The sequence below is a fragment of the Sminthopsis crassicaudata genome, chromosome 1, assembly GCF_048593235.1.
Source record: "Sminthopsis crassicaudata isolate SCR6 chromosome 1, ASM4859323v1, whole genome shotgun sequence".
Classification (NCBI taxonomy): domain Eukaryota; kingdom Metazoa; phylum Chordata; class Mammalia; order Dasyuromorphia; family Dasyuridae; genus Sminthopsis; species Sminthopsis crassicaudata.
The window spans coordinates 162,395,231-162,413,537 of NC_133617.1; the positions used below are offsets into that span (position 1 = coordinate 162,395,231).

Here is an 18,307-nt window from a genome sequence, read left to right on the forward strand (position 1 = left end):
GAGAGAATCAAGTAGTTTTAGAATGAAAAGGGATGCCAAAAATCTAGTTCTATTCATCTCTGAGTAGAGGACTAAGAATGCAAAAGAATTTCAAAAAAAAAATATAAAGCTCAAGAAAGTACAGTCTGTTCTGATGGAAAGAACTATATCAATAATCAATTGATTATTGATATTATCAAATCCTGGTCCTTTGAAAGCATTAGGTTATGATGAGATCTTGGCTTTGTGGATTTTTTACTTGCTAAGTAAATGCTTATTTTTTTTTTAATATTCTCTCTTCTTTAGGTTACATCTCATGCCAGAAGGCAAGCACAACCTGCATTTGCGCTTTGCAGATGAATTCAACAAATTAGTAGAAGACTTCCTACAGTAAAAAAAGAAAAAAAGAAAAGTTGGGCAAAATCTTTCCGAGTTTTACATATAGCCATCTTTAAACCATATAGTAAATTACCTTTCTTTTAGAAAAAAATAAGAATTATCAGGATCAATCATGTTTATGAGCACACTTTAATTTTGTGGCAATTAGTTACCCCATTCCCCAAAAGTAAATCTTGCTAATAAAATCTATTAAATTGTTTAATAATTCAACTGTTCCAAAACCTCCATTTCTTCCTGTAAAATCCCTTTAGTTCTAAATAAACTGTTGTCAATTGAGCCATTTGTTTTTCATGTCTGGTGTATTACTGAACTAAACATCTTGAAATTATGCTATGTAATTCTTCTAAAATTTTAATAGTCTCACAAAGAGAATGCTGATTTTTGTTACATAAGGGATAAGAATGCTGTTACATAGTATATTCTTTTACTGCTGCTAGGATTTCTTTGTTACATTTAAAAGTATGAATAAAGGAGAAATGAGTTATAACATGGCAAATACAGTAACTACCTAAGATTATGTTCATATCACTTCTCTAGGCCTCAGTTTCCTAATCTATAAAATGTGGGGGTTATATTTCTAGTCTAAGATGTCTTTCAGCTCAAATCAGTCAACCTGTGTTATGTCTAAGCAAGTCTCATAACAGGGAGGATTACAGGGAGGAACCATTTGACAATTCAACCTCCTCCTTTTCTTCTGAGTCCCTAAGTTCTCTGGGAAACCCCAGACATTATTAGTAATTTGATTTTTTCTTTCTTTGTAAAAACAGGCTCAGGAGCTGTGTTAATGACCTTGGCATTCACTTCCTGCCTCCACTCTGACCTACAGGGTCCAGCAACAAGTTTACTTGCCCTATTCCAGGCCTGGACAGAGCAGGCCAGAGCTGACCCTCCTACTGTACTCTTAGTTAAGTAATAGTTTTATGAGGTGGACACCAAAGCTTGTGGGGCTGATAAAAGGAGAAGAGATGTAGGGGAGAGACAGGTAAGAATAAATACAAAATATATAAAAGGAAATTTGGGGCTAGGGAGGGCATTAGCAACTGGAGATATCAGGAAGAGACTTTCTCTAAGAAGTAGTACCTGTGTTGAGCCTTGAAGGTAGGCATAAATTCTAAGAATCCTGCTCATTTATTTAAAAGGGTGAATAAAGGAAAAGCGAGTTATAAAATGAGAAAGAATAATCGAGACAAGGCTTTGGATACATGCCTTTTATGAGTATAGGTATTTTAACATAGATATTACCATAATTTTAAAGTGTTCCACATTATTACATCAACAGTGAACTTCTGACAGTGGCAAAACTGAGCACCATATAGTATACAAGTGGAAAGACCATGCGTAAGCACAATAGTATACAGTCCATTTAAGATGTATAATGTATTTGGATGTTCCTAAGCCTCATCCTCCCCCTCCTCCTCCTCAAACTCCCCTTGCTCATCAGCAGTGGCATCCTGGTACTGCTGATATTCAGACACCAGGTCGTTCATGTTGCTCTCTGCTTCGGTGAACTCCATCTCATCCATGCCTTCCCCAGTGTACCAGTGCAAGAAAGCCTTGCGCCGGAACATGGCCGTGAACTGCTCCGAAATGCGCTTGAACAGCTCCTGGATAGCCGTGCTGTTGCCAATGAAGGTGGCGGACATCTTGAGGCCGCGGGGAGGGATGTCGCACACGGCCGTCTTCACGTTGTTGGGGATCCACTCCACAAAGTAGCTGCTGTTTTTATTCTGCACGTTGAGCATCTGCTCGTCCACCTCCTTCATGGACATGCGGCCCCTGAAGATGGCGGCCACGGTCAGGTAGCGGCCGTGGCGCGGGTCACAGGCGGCCATCATGTTTTTAGAGTCGAACATCTGCTGGGTGAGTTCAGGCACCGTCAGGGCACGGTACTGCTGGCTGCCGCGGCTGGTCAGAGGGGCAAAGCCCGGCATGAAGAAGTGCAGGCGGGGGAACGGCACCATGTTCACCGCCAGCTTGCGCAGGTCGGCGTTTAGCTGGCCTGGGAACCTCAGACAGGTGGTCACTCCACTCATGGTGGCAGAGACCAAGTGGTTGAGGTCTCCATAAGTGGGAGTGGTCAGCTTCAGGGTTCTGAAGCAAATGTCATAGAGAGCCTCGTTGTCAATGGAATAGGTCTCGTCTGTGTTCTCCACCAGCTGGTGGACAGAGAGGGTGGCGTTGTAGGGCTCCACGACAGTGTCTGACACCTTGGGGGAGGGCATCACACTGAAGGTATTCATGATTCTGTCTGGGTACTCCTCCCTGATCTTGCTGATGAGCAGGGTTCCCATTCCAGACCCTGTGCCGCCTCCCAGGGAATGGGTCAGCTGGAAACCCTGCAGACAATCACAGCTTTCTGACTCCTTCCTCACTACATCCAGGACAGAGTCTACTAACTCTGCCCCCTCTGTGTAGTGGCCTTTGGCCCAGTTATTCCCTGCACCACTCTGGCCTGGAAGGGGAAGGAGAAAGAAGCCAAATTAGATGTTGAAATATTCTTGAAGGGCATTTTCAGTTCTCTAATTTTTATTATATTGAAAAATATGGTATTAATTTCATAGATACAGATTTTCTGGTTAATATTTCTTTAGATCAGAGCTGGGAATCCTTTATTTTATGTGTCTGTGGTGGTAGTAGTAGTGTAAATTGAAATACTCCAAAAATACCTAAATGATTTTTTGAGAAAGAAAAAGATTCAAATCAATTATAAAAGAGAATCTATGGAGAGGAGAAAATTCACAGAAAGGGAGAAAGGCAGACAGTAAGTAAAACAACTGTTTCTATGTGCTTTGTTATCACTGTCTCTGAAATGCCAGCTAGCTAATTTTACTCAGTATTTATTGACTTTTAACAATTTTTTGTCTAAACCTTTAGAAGTTTTACTCTAATGTTTGCTTCTACAGCTTAATGAGAGTAGGAGTGGGAATTCTTCATTGGTTATCAGAAGCAGTTACCCCATAGGCTAGATGAAATCTAGTGAAGGAGTGGTTAGGCTTGTGAACTGATGTGTCACACCTCGGCTTGGCTGTAAGAAAGAGAATGAATCACATTAACTAATCCCAATTTATGATTACATACCAAAAACAAAGTTGTCTGGCCTAAAGATCTGGCCAAATGGTCCAGATCTGACTGAGTCCATTGTACCAGGCTCCAAATCTACCAGGATCGCTCGAGGTACATACTTGTTACCTGTAAGAAGAACAAAAGCCAGTGTTAAACATCTAGTCAATTTTTTCAATCACCAGAGAGAGCTCAATGCAGTTTCTTTATCAATATTGGCTGGAGAAAATTCTAGGATTTGAGAAAAAAAATTGGTAGGATTATTTTTTCTGTTTAAGAAAAATCAAATCTATATAATCATTGCCAGCTATATAATATTTACAGAATTTAAAAGTACCTTCTCAGGAACTACTCTCATCATGATTCAAGGAACATATCTTTAATTTGTTTAATTTCTGTGTTGTTCATTAGTCATAGTATGTAAAAATTAGAAAAGAAAAATATACAAAAATAGTTACCAGCTGCTTCATTATAGTATACGTTGATTCTCTCTAGCTGCAAGTCACTGTCTCCATGGTAACTGCCAGTGGGGTCGATACCATGTTCATCACTGATGACCTCCCAAAACTGAAACAGAGAGGTTTTTGATGAGTACAGTTAAGAGAGTAAGAAAGACATTTCAATGTCATTAAAGATGGCCCCTTTTTTCTTTTTCCTACCACCTTCTTGGAACAGTGACCACTCTGGTCAGACAGTTAAAGACACTATTCCAAGGAGGAGACAGGCAAGAACAAAATAGGGCATTTCTATAACCGCCAGCAAGTAAAACCGTGGAGGTGTTTGGATAGCTGCAGAGCTTCAGCCATGTTATACTGAATATTTGAAACACAGGTACATGGCATGGAAGAAGCAGCAGTGAATTTTTCATTTCCTTTTTGAGAAATGGGACTACGTGACAGCCTAACAGTGAAGGCTTATGCTACTTTAGACAGTCAGAAATGAACAGTATCAGCAGCGCTTCCTACAGTAAAATAGCCTCGGTTTGACATTCAGTGGCTAATGCCCAAGGTTCAAGGTCTGACTGTTCCAATGATCATTGGATCTTGGCAACAAACCCCACCCAATCCATCCAAGAAACACGATTTTTATTCCACTGACCTACATACTGATTTAAAAACTGTCCACAGAGAGCAAGCACGGGGGAAGGGCAGGCAGGAGGCTGGGCAGGGGGCTGAGGAGGAGGGGAGCTCCGAGACAATTTAGTGGTTTCTTTAAGAAGGTTGTTTAATCTATTGCAAATTCACAGCAGGAAAGGGGTGAGGCAGAGGGTGAGCAATATGGCGGTTTGGGGAGAGACCACATCTTTGGCAAACGTACAAATGCCAAGCTATAACACCACTCCCCTCGTTAATTCACAGACATGATTATAATAATTACACTACCTCAGAAGGATGATCCAAGCCTAGGTCTTCAGATGTAACGACAATGTGCCCGTACTAAGGAAATCTGTCTAAAATATTTCTAACTATATGAACCCTTAAAATATCAATCTTAATCGTAAACGTTAATCACAATCCATATTGGCCACTCTGCACCTGAGTGCATGAGGGTTTTTTCATGGAATTTATACATGCGTGTATACGACACGCATATGTACCAGAATATGTACATGTGAATGATGAGTTTCACAAGTCACCGGGTAAATATTTCACCGAAATTAGCTTAGATAAAATTACGAACAAGCAAATACAGGTACGTCATCAGACAACCGCAGAGAAAACACAAAGGCTTAAATGGACTTGGGGGGTTACTATTTTTTGGAGCTCAGACTCTGCCTCAGGGGAATTAAGGCGCAGGTTGAGCCTGGCCAGACCTTGGGCGTGAAGGAATGCACAAATCCCCAGGGTCGGCGGCGCTTCCAGCCAGCCCGCAGCCGCCACCCGGCACCCACTCCCCGACCCCACCTGCCTCACCTTGGCCCCAATCTGGTTGCCGCACTGGCCAGCCTGGATGTGCACGATCTCCCGCATGGTGCCTGCTTGCGAAGGCGATTGTTCGTTCCCCCAGCCGGCCCTGGCTCGTGCTGATGCACTAGCGCTCCAGATCCAGAGGCTGCAGCTGAGAGCGGCCGAGCCCCGAAAGGAACCTTTTATATGGGGGGGCGGAGGAAGCGCGTCTGCGTCCCGCCCCTTTCATTCACACGCCAGCCGCCAGCCAGCCTCAGTTCTCCCTCTCCGCCTCTGCGCGCAGCCTGCCTCGGTGAGGTAATGCGCTAGCCGAGAGGCGGTCGCGAGCCCCTCTCGGCGCAGGGCGGGTCCGGGTGCTGCATTGTCCCGGGCACCCGGGAGAGGCGAGGGGTGGGGCCCAGTGGGGAGCAGGGGACGCAGCTAACAAAAGTGGGGGTACGTTTGGCTATTAGGGCGCACGAAACGGGGAAAGGGGTACGGATCTGCGGGCAGCCGGGACTGCATTGAGGGGAGGGGTCTCGAGCTAGGCGTGGGCGGACTGCAGTGAAGGGCCTAGCCTGAAAGCCCCTCCTCCTGGGCATATTCCACCCCATCCTGGCCGTCTTCCTCCACAAATAGCCCGGATCTTTCCGCGCTGCTGCCCCCAACCCTCTCCAATGCTTTCAGCTACCTCTCGGAGGCAGGGGGCCTGTCTGGTACCTTGGCCCCAGACCCGCAGACCCAGCCTGACTGGGGACCGTGCTCTTTCCTGTCTCTCTTCCCCACCCCCTCTCCACTCCCACTTCCTCCTGCTTGCCCCTTCACTGGACTCTGGGCCCCGCTGGGGATCCGAAAAGGTGGAGGACTGCGGGTAGCCAGGATTTGGTGCCCCCGGGGAGTGAGGGCCGCGAGCAGCCCCGTGAGTGGGCGCAAGAGGACGGGGTTTTTTAAAGCAAAGCTGTGGACGGACTGGGGAAGCGTAGGTGACCGCTCTCCCCCTCCAGGCTAAGTCAGACCGCCTATGGGAAAAACTAGAGACTGTGACCCCGCTGGGGTGGAAGGGCTGGTGGTGACTTGCTTTCCCAAATACGGGCGGAAAAGGAGGCCTTTGCAGGTGCTAGGGTTTGACACCTGATTCTTAGGATGTTCCTTTCACTTGGCCAGGGAGAGGGAGCTGAGCCAGAACCCTGAGGGGAGAGTCCGGAAAACTGGATCCGTGTGTGGAGGTGTAAAGAGTGCCTGTTTTAAATCGGGGGAGAAGAGGCGAGGCTACCGAACTGCAGTTGTGGAGAGGGCGGGGGGCGGCCTCCTTTCCAGGGCCGGGTCCGTAGAGCAGTAGAGCAAGTCAGCAGCTGATCTCCGAGTCACCACTGACCACTTTGAACTAGTCTTCCCCTCTTGCGTCTATAACTATAAAATGCGGGGCGATGCCTACCTCCTTAGCTGTGTTTTGTGAGTACAAGATGAGAGGGTATGGTGAAATAACTCAGCTTTTAAGGTCGACCTGGTAGTTCAAAAGATTCCCTCTAAAGGGCATTCTGATTTCCCCCTACCCCACCCCTAATTATTGCCATTCCTTCAGTCTTGACTTTACTTTGTATAACTTTATACTTGTTTACTTGAATGTGTCCTTTCTTTGAAGGTGGAGACTTTCTTTCTCCTTGTATCACCCAACAGTTTTAGGCGCTTAAATATATTTGTTAAATTGCCGTGTTAGTGATTGTACAATATATGGTACTTCCACGTGCATGTTCAAAGTATGTCAGGTACATAAGTGTTTAATAAATGCCTGTTTGACAAACTTGATTTTTTTATTTGGCAGATATTTTATTAACTACAGAATTCTAGGGAAACCGCATAGGGAAGAGGTTTTGGGAGTAAAGAAATGGGGGGGGGGGGGGGCAAATTCTGTTTCTGATACATCCTTTCTGTGCCCCAGGCAGATTTCTAATCCAGTAAGTTGTTGATAAATTGCCAATATACAGTCAATAGGAGTTTCCACACTGAGGGTTCCATACCTTAGCAAATGACAAGCCTCAACCCATCCTTACTGAAAAGGAAAAAAAGTTCCAGACACGGGGAATGCAAAGATAAAAAATGACGTAGTTTCTGCCCTCAAGAAATACAGGAAGATAGTTGATCAATGATGGACAGAAACAACTACACCCAGAGAAGGAACACTGGGAAGTGAATGTAAATTGTTAGCACTACTGTCTATCTACCCAGGTTACTTATACCTTCGGAATCTAATACTTAATGTGCAACAAGAAAATGGTATTTACACACATATATTGTATCTAGGTTATAATGTAACACATGTAAAATGTATGGGATTGCCTGTCATGGGGGGAGGGAGTGGAGGGAGGGAGGGGATAATTTGGAAAAATGAATAAAAAAATAAAATAAATTTTAAAAAATTAAAAAATAAAAAAAAACAATATACTTTACTGGTAAAAAAAAAAAAAGAAATACAGGAAGATTTGTGACATAATAATTGGTATTTATATGTCACTTTAAAGTTCTTACATTATCTTATTAAATATTCATTACAAATTGTATGAGGTTAGTGCCCTGGATATGACTAATCCGATTTTACAGATGAAGAAACTGAGGCTCAGAAAGAATGTGATTTTCTCATGGTTTGAAACCATCTTCTAACTGTATAAATATGTATACATATATTGGATTTAACATATATTTTAACATGTTTAACATATATTGGATTACTTGCTATATAGGGAGGGGATGGAGAAAAGGAGGGGAAAATTTGGAACACAAGGTTTGCAAAGGTCAGTGTTGAAAAATTATCCATGCATATGTTTTGAAAATAAAAAGCTTAGAGGGGCAACTAGGTAGTGCAGTGGATAAAGCACCAGCTCTGAAGTCCGGAGGGCCTGAGTTCAAATCTGGCCTCAGACACTTAACACTCCCTAGCTGAGTGACTCTCAAGCAAGTCACTTAACCCCAATTGCCTTAACAAAAAATAAACAAACAAATAAATGAATGAATGAATAATAAAAAAGCTTTAATTTAAAAAAAAAAAAAAAAAAAAAAAAGGGCTTAGAGTCAGGAAGCCTGGTTTTCCTGAATTCAAATCTAGCCTCAGATACTAGCCATGTGACCCTGGACAAGCCACTTAACTCTTTCCATCTCAGTTTCCTCATCTGGAAAAAATTGCTACAAAAGAAAAGAAGAAAAGATATTGCAATATCTTGCCAAGAAAATTGTATACGAGGACATGAAGCGTTGTACATGAGCGAAAAGATTGAATAACAACAACATGTAAAGAGCTTTGCAACATTAAAACATGTAAACAATAGATATCAATTATTAATACTTTAATAATTTATAATAAATACTTTGATAATACAGTATTATTAATACTTTTGGGATTCTCTAAGAGGGCTTATGGTGGCTATGTTTCTCCTTTCTTCTGTATTGAAATTTACTTTATATTCCATCTTTTAATCTAAGTCCTAAGAATTCAAATAATTAATAAACTTTTTTGGCATAAAAAAAAAAGAAAAAAAACTTCATTTTCATAATTTTAATCCTAACACTATTCACTGTAACAAAGATTCCTGATTCTAAATTAGGGTATTTTCTATTTCCCCCACTCCTTTAATGTACTCATATTAGTATAATAGGAAATGGACCTGTGACTCCCTTTATCAATATAATACAATCTCTTCTTTGCATTTTATTTTTAGAAAGAATTCTAGAGGACTAAGAATTTCAGTGCTCACAGTCACATAGTATATATCAAGCAAAACTTGAACCCAGAACTTCCTGCTTTCAAGCTATCTCTATCCAGAATATCTTGCTGCTTCTCCCGGAGTATAACAGCATAAGAAGGTTGAAAGGATCAGGCCAAAAAAATAAAAAAATGTTCTACCGGAAAATCAGAGGGAGAGATTTCAAGAAGAATAGGAGAATAAAGATAAGAAAAGCCTTCATGGAAAGAAATGATAGTACCTGAACTTTATTCTGAAGGAAGAAAAAGATTTAAAGTGGCAGACATTAGGCAGGAGTCCATTTCATGTCAGGGAAATGAACTGTACAGATTCCCAGAGATAGAGAACAAAACCAAAATGGAGAATAGTAATTTCTGTTAACTAGAGCATAGAGTACTTGAAGGGGAATTAGCATGAAGGCCAAGAAGTTGCTATTTTATCCTATAGGCATTAAGTTCCAGATCATGGGTTCTTAACTTTTTTTGTTTTGCTTTGTGCTGTGGATCACTTTGGCAGCTTGATAAAGCCTAATACTTCTGTGGTTTTTTTATCTACATTCATTGTGGAAGGAAATGCTGAATATCAGAAGTTAGCAAAAATAGAAATGTATATATTTCACTATCCAAGTTAATAAATGCTCTGAAATCTTAACCAACTTAAGAACTTCTAGATTTAGGGGAATTACATTATCAAGAATTTCGAAAAGGATTGGCTGAGTGGTTTTTGAAAAATCATGGAAAATAGGAGGCTTACTCCCTTTTTGTAGTACAAATATCCCAGGTTTAAAAAAAAAAAAAAAATGGGAAGGGTTAAGTCTACAAATTACAAGGTGGTGAACTTGACTTTGATTCCTTGTAAGGTTATAGAACATATTAAAACAATGGTTTGTGAGTGGTTTAGAAGTGGGAGTTATGATCACAAGGAGCCAGCATGGTTTCAATAAGAACAGGGCTTGCCAAATGAACCTCACTTCCTTTTAAAATTAAAAACTTTTTTTTTTTTTTTTACAGAGTTACTGGTCTGGTAGATCAAGGGAATTCTACAGACTGGATTTTAACATCAGTCATCTGTCTTTACTGACAAAATGGAGAGATGTGGGCTGGGTTATAATATTAGTGGACTTGGTCCAGCGTCTTTGGAAATGTTTTGATGACCAGAACAAAAGAATAATTAATTTGGAGAAGAGTCCCTGGTGGGATGTCCCAGATATATATTCTGGGGTTTGTGCTGGGTAACATTTTATCAATGATTGATGAAGATAAGGATGGCAGACTTATCAAATTGACAGATGACAGATACAAAGCCCAAAAGATTAGTTATCATAAATAATTAACTAGATAGTTTAAGTCCAGTCAAATTACTGGACAGATGAAAATGATTTTGAAAAGCTCAGCTTGCTAGATTTATTCCATATTCCTATTTATATACACTGTATTTCACCAAAACTATTTCTATAACTCGGTATTCTATCTCCAGTATCCTCCTTACTAATAATGTACTTAACTGCCTTCTCACTTCTGCTGCTAGAATTCCTAGCTTCATAATTCAGTTCGGATGTTTTCTCTGTGAAAGCTTGCCTAATTCTCCCTACCACCATACCAAGTCCAAATTTTTTCTATTTATATGTTATATCCACTTATAATAAAAGCTCTTTGAAAGCAGGAGTAATTTTGTTTTGACTTTGTCTCAGTGGTACTATCAATGTTTAACTTTTGTTGATTTATGTTATTGAAATTTAATAGGAATAAGTTTAAAGTCCTCTGTAATATTTTTCCCCTCTGTAATATTTTTTTAAGACTTTGTATTCCAGTTTTTCTCCCTTACTTCCTCCCTCCCCAAAACAGCAAGCAATCTAACATAGGTTAAATATATGCAATTCTTAAAACATGTTTCCATATTTGTCATGTCTACATTTAATTTTAAAAATCACTAAACAGTTCTAGGTACCTCAAGCCGGTCAAGCAATTATTAAATTTCTACTATGTATAGGTGAGAGAGAAGGGGCAGAGAGGAAATGCAAAAGAAACAACAGAAAAATCCAGTGCCCTTAAGAAAAATACATTCTGTTGGAATGGCAAGGAACTATATCTGCAGAAAAATAAACACATAATATATGTGTACAGAAAAATGGGGTGGGAGACTTTAGAAACAGGGAGATGAAGATCCTGGATAAGTAGGACTTGAGCTGGAATTTGAAGGGAGCTGAAGGAAGATTCCAGGAAGTGTATTACAGTGGTGGACCTTTAAAGGCAAGGAGATGGGAGTTAGAATATGCAGGGAACTAGCAGGAAGGCCTGTTTGGCCAGATCACAGTGGGAGTAAAATGGAATAATACACAACAAGCCTAGAAAGGCACCATACAGTAAAGGACATTATGTTCCAAATAAAGGAATTTATATTTTTATCTTGGAGGCCAGAGAGAGTCTCCACTGGAAGTTTTTAAGCAGGAAGCCATGTGCTATAGGGATATCATTTTGACTGCCCTGTAAAGAAAAGAAGATGGGAGGTCCTTATTAAAGCAGGGAGATTAGTTAGAAGGTAGTACTACAATTCAAAATAGATAAATTCCCAAACTATAAGATAAGGAAAATTTTTTCATGCTTCCAGAAATGAAGAATTCACTTACCAAAAAGCAATTAATAACAAAATTTTTCTTTTTTTTAAAAAATCATTTCTTGAACTGGATATTGTTATTTTTTTTGTTTTTTAATTTTTATTTTATAATTATAATTTTTTTGACAATACATATGCATGGGTAATTTTTTACAACATTATCCCTTGCACTCACTTCTGTTCCAGTTTTTCCCTTCCTTCCCTCTACCCCTTCCCCTAGATGGCAGGCAGTCTTATACATGTTAGATATGTTATAGTATATCCTAGATACAATATATGTGTGTGGAACCGAATTTCTTGTTGCACAGGAAGAATTGGATTCAAAAGGTAAAAATAACCTGGGAAGAAAAACAAAAATGCAAACAGTTTACACTCATTTCCTAGTGTTCCTTCTCTGGGTGTAGCTGATTCTGTCCATCATTGATCAATTGGAACTGAATTAGATCTTCTCTTTGTCGAAGATATCCACTTCCATCAGAATACATCCTCACATAGTATTGTTGTTGAAATGTATAATGATCTCTTGGTCCTGCTCATTTCACTCAGCATCAGATTGATGTAAGTCTCTCCAAACCTCTCTGCATTCATCCTGCTGGTCATTTCTTACAGAACAATAATATTCCATAGCCTTCATATACCATAATTTACCCAACCATTCTCCAATTGATGGGCATTGATTCATTTTCCAGTTTCTGGCCACTGCGAAAAGGGCTGCCACAAACATTTTCCTTTCCCTTCGTTAGTATTTCCTTGGGATATAAGCCCAGTAGTAACACTGCTGGATCAAAGGGTATGCACAGTTTGATAACTTTTCAAGCATAATTCCAGATTGCTCTCCAGAATGGTTGGATTCTTTCACAACTCCACCAACAATGTATCAGTGTCCCAGTTTTCCCACATCCCCTCCAACATTCATCATTATTTGTTCCTGTCATCTTAGCCAATCTGACAGGTGTGTAGTGGTATCTCAGAGTTGTCTTAATTTGTATTTCTCTGATCAGTAGTGATTTGGAACACTTTCATATGAGTGGAAATAGTTTCATTTTCATCATCTGAAAATTGATTGTTCATACCCTTTGATCACAAAATGTATTTTTCAAGGAACATCAGGGAAGATAGCATAAATTGGAAGTCCAATGGGCCATAAATCTAGCAAAATTTCATGTATTTTGAAGATAAGAGATGCCTATTTGAAAAGAAAATAAACTTTGAAAAGTTTACAAAAAGATACAACACTTACAAGAAGTATTCAAACAACAGACTATATAGCCCAAAAAAAGATATGATCATTTAAAAACAATTGGAAAACCCCCCACAATTTTAAAGAGATGTATTATTGCTTAAATTATGAACTGGAAGGGGAAAAATGTTATCAGGGAAAGAGAAGGAGTTACCTGATCTAAAATAAAACTCCAATCTCCAGTAAAGGGAAAGATAAAACTAAAGTAGCCTGTGTAGTTTTTAATAGAAGAAAAAGTAATGCTGTTAAGAAGAGTTCAGACAAATCTGGATTAATAATAGAAATAATAAGATTTAGACAGCATGTATTCTCTTCAGCTATAATGGCTGAAGAAAATGCAAATCTAAGAATTATAATGACAGGCTAAATTCCTCTATCCAATCCTCCCCAAAAACAAAATAAAAAATTACGAATGAATTGAAAATTAGAATCCAGCAATATGCAGTGTACTGGAAACATTTGATCCAGGAAAATATTAGAAAATTTTTTTTAAATATCATGAATAATTTTAATAGGAGGTGAGGCTTAGTTTGCAATTTAAAAATTTACAAAAGGAACTAACAAGTAAAATTTGAGCTAAAGCTTTATTTTATTCAATCTTTCCTTAGATATTTTTCTGGCTGTATAAAACTGGTCTGTTTCTCAGGGTTCCTCATCTGTAAAAATGGGGGTGATGATTATTTTCTCCACAGGGTTGTTATGAGAAAAGCACTTTGTAACTTAAAATTCTGCTTGGATGTGAGCTACGGCTGTTTTTTATTATTGCCTTAATCATTAAAAACCAGTGGCATTAATCAAAGAAAATAGAATTCAAACTAGAAATAGGTAAAGATATGCTAAAAAGTGCTATAAAATAGGAATTTATCCATCTTAAACATATTTGCATCTAATAATTCTGCAACAAAATTCAAGAAGGAAAATCTTAGTCTTGTAAAAATAAATAGATTTTTTGAAATAATAAATCTATAAGGAAATAGTACATATTTATGAGACTAAAATTACATATTTCAATGCAACCAAAGGACATGAACAATTTACAAATGAGAAAATAAACTAATAACTACATGGAAAATTGCATAAGCTTTATTAGCAGAGAAGTTCAAAGTAAGACTCCCTTAAGATACTATCTTTAGAGCCAGGAAAACAATATACAAAGTGACTACCACAATATAAATGGAAATAAACGCCAAAAAATTAAAAGTAAATGTAACAAAACTATAAAGATAAAATTACTTTTATTTTCTTAAGCATTTTTAACATATTTCCATTATTAGTCATGTTGTGAAAGAAAAATCAGAACAAAGGGAAAAACACAAGCAAACAACAAAAAAGGTAAAAGTAGTATCCTTTGATCTGCAGTCAATCTCCATAGTTCTTTCTCTGGATGTGGATGGCATTTTCTATCCCAAGTCTATTGGACTAGGCTTGAATTATTATATTACTGAGGAGAACTAAATCTTTCATTGTTGATCATCATATAATATTGCAGTTACTGTATATAATTTTCTCTTGGTTCTTGGTGCAGTGATCTTGAAGATTGTTTTTTTAATGGAGTGGAGAGTTCTCAAAATTCTCAACAAGAGGACTTGGATTGGACACTTGTCAGGATTCTTGTGGAGAGGGTTCCCATTCAGGTTTAAAATGAGACTATATAAACTCTCATTAGGTCTCTCTAACTCTGGAGTTCTATAATCGTGTTTTGATTGTCTTCCTGACTCTGGGGCTGGTGCTCTATCCACTGCACTATCTAGCTGCCTCTTGACTGTCTTTTAGAAAAGTCTACGATTGCTCCTGGACTTTTCTTTGCTCCTAGATAACATTAAAGAATGTTCTTTTAAACAATGACCTTCTAGAAAGAAGACCACTCTCTTTGTTATCTAACTCAAAAGAAAAACAAAACAACAGAAGAATAACACATTCAAAAGAATAACTAGAGGAGACTCTAGGGTTGTGTAGAAGGGGAGGATAGTAATTTATATAATAGAAGGATATCTACTGGTAAATCCTTTGGAGTATACCTCATCTCTCACTTTATAGGTGGCTCCGTACTTGACATATGTCTAAGGATACCTACATATATTGTTCTGAAATCCAAATCTGTTTATTTATTTACTTATTTTTGATGGAGCAATGGGGGCAAGTGACTTACTCAGTGTCACACGGCTAGTAAGTATTAAGTGTCTGATCCCAGAGCATACTTTTTTTTTTAAATCATATCTCAATCCCACTTTTCAGCATATATTCTGAGAAAGCACAATATAAGGAGAAAGAAAGGCCTGTTAAAGGAAATATAACCAATAGTAAAAGCTACATTCATCTATTTTCCATCAAATGAAATATGTTATCTTGGGGTTATATGTTTTAGGTGTTCTGCTACTTTCCATTTTAGATGTTTAATAACAAATGTATAAAACAGCATTATTTTATCCTTAAATTATTGCTTTTACTATGATAAACACCAATCAGTACAATTTCCCACCCCAGACTTCCAAGAGTTCTTTAAAGATATACTACATTCACATTTTCTCATTCTTTTTCTTTTGTTTCTTTTTTTTCCTTAAAATTTTATTCATAGCTCGTATTTTTAGTGTCACTTGCATTTCCCAATTTGGTCCTTTGTTTTCCAATATTTCCCTAGGTTTCTTAAGATGAAACAGAAACAAAAAACATCATCTTTTACAAGAATATCCAGATATGTTCGATGATGAGAAGAAGGAAATAGAAATTGATTGAACCCATTCTCTCTGATATGTCATTTCCTAGTCCAATCTTTTAGAAGAATAGGAAAAGTTAACTAGTTCCTCCTCTCCCTTTTCTCTCACTCCTCTATCTATAGCCAAGATTTTCTCTCCCACTCCTTTCTTCTCTCCCTCTCTTTTCTTCCCTCTCTTACTCCCTCCTCCCTGCTCTCCCTCTCCCCCTTTGTCTTTGTTTTTCTCTTTCTTTTTTCATAATATGATATGCAGAGTGACCTACATATGAAAGATAAGCAAAACCAAACAAGAAAATAATAAACTCCAACTAATTTCAACTCTTCTGTTCTGCTTTTCCTCCAGAAGAGATTCAGGGAAGAATTGCTTTCTTGCTTTCCAATCCCTTGCTTTCTGATCCAATCTGGATCAGATACATCCTAAATGTGATACATAAAATTTAAGTGAAATGATTTTGAGTTGAGTAAGTAATAAGGCATTATAGGATATGGAGGAGAATAGGCTTGGCAAAATTGGTGTGTTTCATGTAGGTAATAGAGGCCTGAATTTTTCTTCAGGCAATTTTCTTGGTATAATAATAAATATTTAGCTTTAAAAAAAAAAAGAGGATTTAGTCTCATTCATTTTTATTTTGATCTTAGAAAAGGCAGAACTTTGATTGCACAAGGGATCTAGAGAATCAGTTACTCCAGATTTCACTTGGATTCCTATGAGACTAATCAAAAGCAATTTTGCCAAAGTTATACATATTCCAAAGAAATATTGTTTTGTGTTCAAAGCAATATTTAAAAACTCTTTTAAGACTCTGAATATCTAGGCCTAATTTAAATATTAGAATTCTCCCCTCCTTCAGTTCTAATTGCATTAAAAGTAATGATAATTTGCCATAAACACAATGTAACTTTCAATTGCATTTCATGGAGTATATTAAATCCCAATATCACTATACGTATTGTTTTCTGATATATTCATAGCTTCCTGATCTATATCATGTGGTTGGACCCAGATAGCTCTGGAGGAGAAAATGAGGTGGGTGATCTTGCACAGCCCTTCCTCACTTAAATTCAATTCACTTGCATGTCATGGCATCACTTCCCTAATGTCATGGTTCTCTTTAAGAATGAAAAACAAACAGCAACTTAAGTGTTTCATTTAGTTGATGCTTTTAGATAGTCATATTAAAGAATTGCTTTCTCCCACATATGGAGAGGTTTTTGTTTACATTTTCTGTAAATGACTAGGATATAGGATATTATAAATTCTCAGATTCCCCTTTTCTCTTAATTTCCAGATCAGCTTTTGAGGGGTAAAAGCAGATAATGCAAGGGAGTTGGACATAGGTATGGAGAGCATGTCTTTAATCAGTAGAGTTGAGGACAAGGTAGAGAAGAAGACAAGATACAATTTAGTATATGTATTTAAGATAGTCTTGATTTTATTCTATTGGTTTTCTAACCTCCTAAGGTCTTCTAGGACTTCTTAAAGGGCCACTAAAACTAAGCAATTAGAATGGAAAGTTGGGTTTCCAGGACAGTTTAAAGAATTAAACAGCTGAGTAATTCATGATAGTCCAGTTAAACCACCATCCTGACTTGTTTCTTCCCCTACTTTTCAGTTTCATCATTTTGTACTCCCTGTACAAGTACTGATCCATTACAACATACTGGTTTTGAATACTCAGTCCATTCAATTCAATAAACATTTATTAAGCACTATGTGACAGGCACTATGCAATGGGGATATGCAAAAAAGGCAAATAATGATCCCTGCCTGGAGGATTTTATAATCTAAAGAGGGACACAAGTAAACAAAAACAATTAATCCTTCCACAATGAAGAGATTAGAGACATGCCCATCCCTGTGTTCTAAAAAAATCTGAGTAAAATTTTTGTCTTTCCCTTAATATCAGAGAAGTCTGAATTATCATGGTATTAAAATATGTTGGTATTATACAATATTATACATATATTTTATATACTTCTGAGTTTTTAAACTTTTCCTGTGTCATTTGCATCTTCCACAAAATTAATCCCCAAATTCCTATTTAATTTCTTATGGTAATCTGTGATATATTGAAACTGAGATGGGGAAAGTTGAGATGTGGAAGAAATAAACTGTGTATGTAAAGCAACATACATGCAGGACAGTTAGGTGGCACGGTGGCTCAAGCTCTAAGTTTACTTCAGTAAACTGATTCCTCCTGACTTCAGGAAGACTTGAGTTCAAATCTGGATGAGACACTAGCTTTGTGATCACAGGCAAATCACTTAACACTGTTTGCCTCAGATTTTCATCTGTAAAAGAAGTTTGAGAAGGAAATGACAAATCATTCCAATATCTTTGCCAAGAATCCCCAAATGGGGGTTGGGCATGACTGAAACCACTCAAGAACAATCATATATAGGATGGATAGGAAATTACTAAAAGTGGGGAAACACTGGGATTTAGGAGGTGGGAAGGCTTCCTGTAGAAGATAGGATTTTAGCTGAAGGTTAAAGGAAGCCAGGAAGATCAGTAGGTGGATAGAGAAGAGAGAACATTCACATTTTGTCTGTCTCTATATCCTGTAGAACTAGCTGGTCTGAACACAGAGTTCCCACTGGCAACAAAATGGCTAGAATCTTGAATCAACTCCAAGAATCTTGTGAGGGAGTCTCTGACTGGATTTCAGCTCAATGTCATAAT

General features: G+C 38.2%; 2 protein-coding genes across 3 annotated transcripts in view; one reads left to right on the forward strand and one right to left on the reverse strand.

Moving 5' to 3' along the window:
- Window positions 1–2,831, forward strand: part of BPHL (biphenyl hydrolase like) — a 58,697-nt gene extending 55,866 nt beyond the window's left edge. For both annotated transcript variants that reach the window (XM_074270642.1, XM_074270652.1), the window contains exon 7: window positions 286–2,831. In XM_074270642.1, the coding sequence (XP_074126743.1) occupies window positions 286–373 (88 nt within the window). In that variant the 3' untranslated portion in view covers window positions 374–2,831. The remainder of the gene's footprint in view (window positions 1–285) is intronic.
- Window positions 1,572–5,668, reverse strand: TUBB2A (tubulin beta 2A class IIa). The gene is made up of 4 exons (XM_074270629.1): window positions 5,352–5,668; window positions 3,897–4,005; window positions 3,457–3,567; window positions 1,572–2,830 (listed from the first exon to the last, which is right to left on the reverse strand). The coding sequence occupies exons 1-4, from the start codon at window positions 5,406–5,408 to the stop codon at window positions 1,770–1,772; spliced, it is 1,338 nt and encodes a 445-aa protein (XP_074126730.1). The 5' UTR covers window positions 5,409–5,668; the 3' UTR covers window positions 1,572–1,769.
- Window positions 5,669–18,307: the final 12,639 nt, after the last annotated feature.

Bases quoted from the DNA above. Each gene is read 5' to 3' on its own strand.
- TUBB2A (XM_074270629.1), bottom strand. From the start codon at position 5,408: ATGCGGGAGATCGTGCACATCCAGGCTGGCCAGTGCGGCAACCAGATT. The intron at 4,006-5,351 runs GTGAGGCAGGTG...TCTCTGTTTCAG, and splicing joins GCAACCAGATTGGGGCCAAG to TTTTGGGAGGTCATCAGTGA. The intron at 2,831-3,456 runs GTATGTAATCAT...TTCCCCTTCCAG, and splicing joins GCCAGACAACTTTGTTTTTG to GCCAGAGTGGTGCAGGGAAT.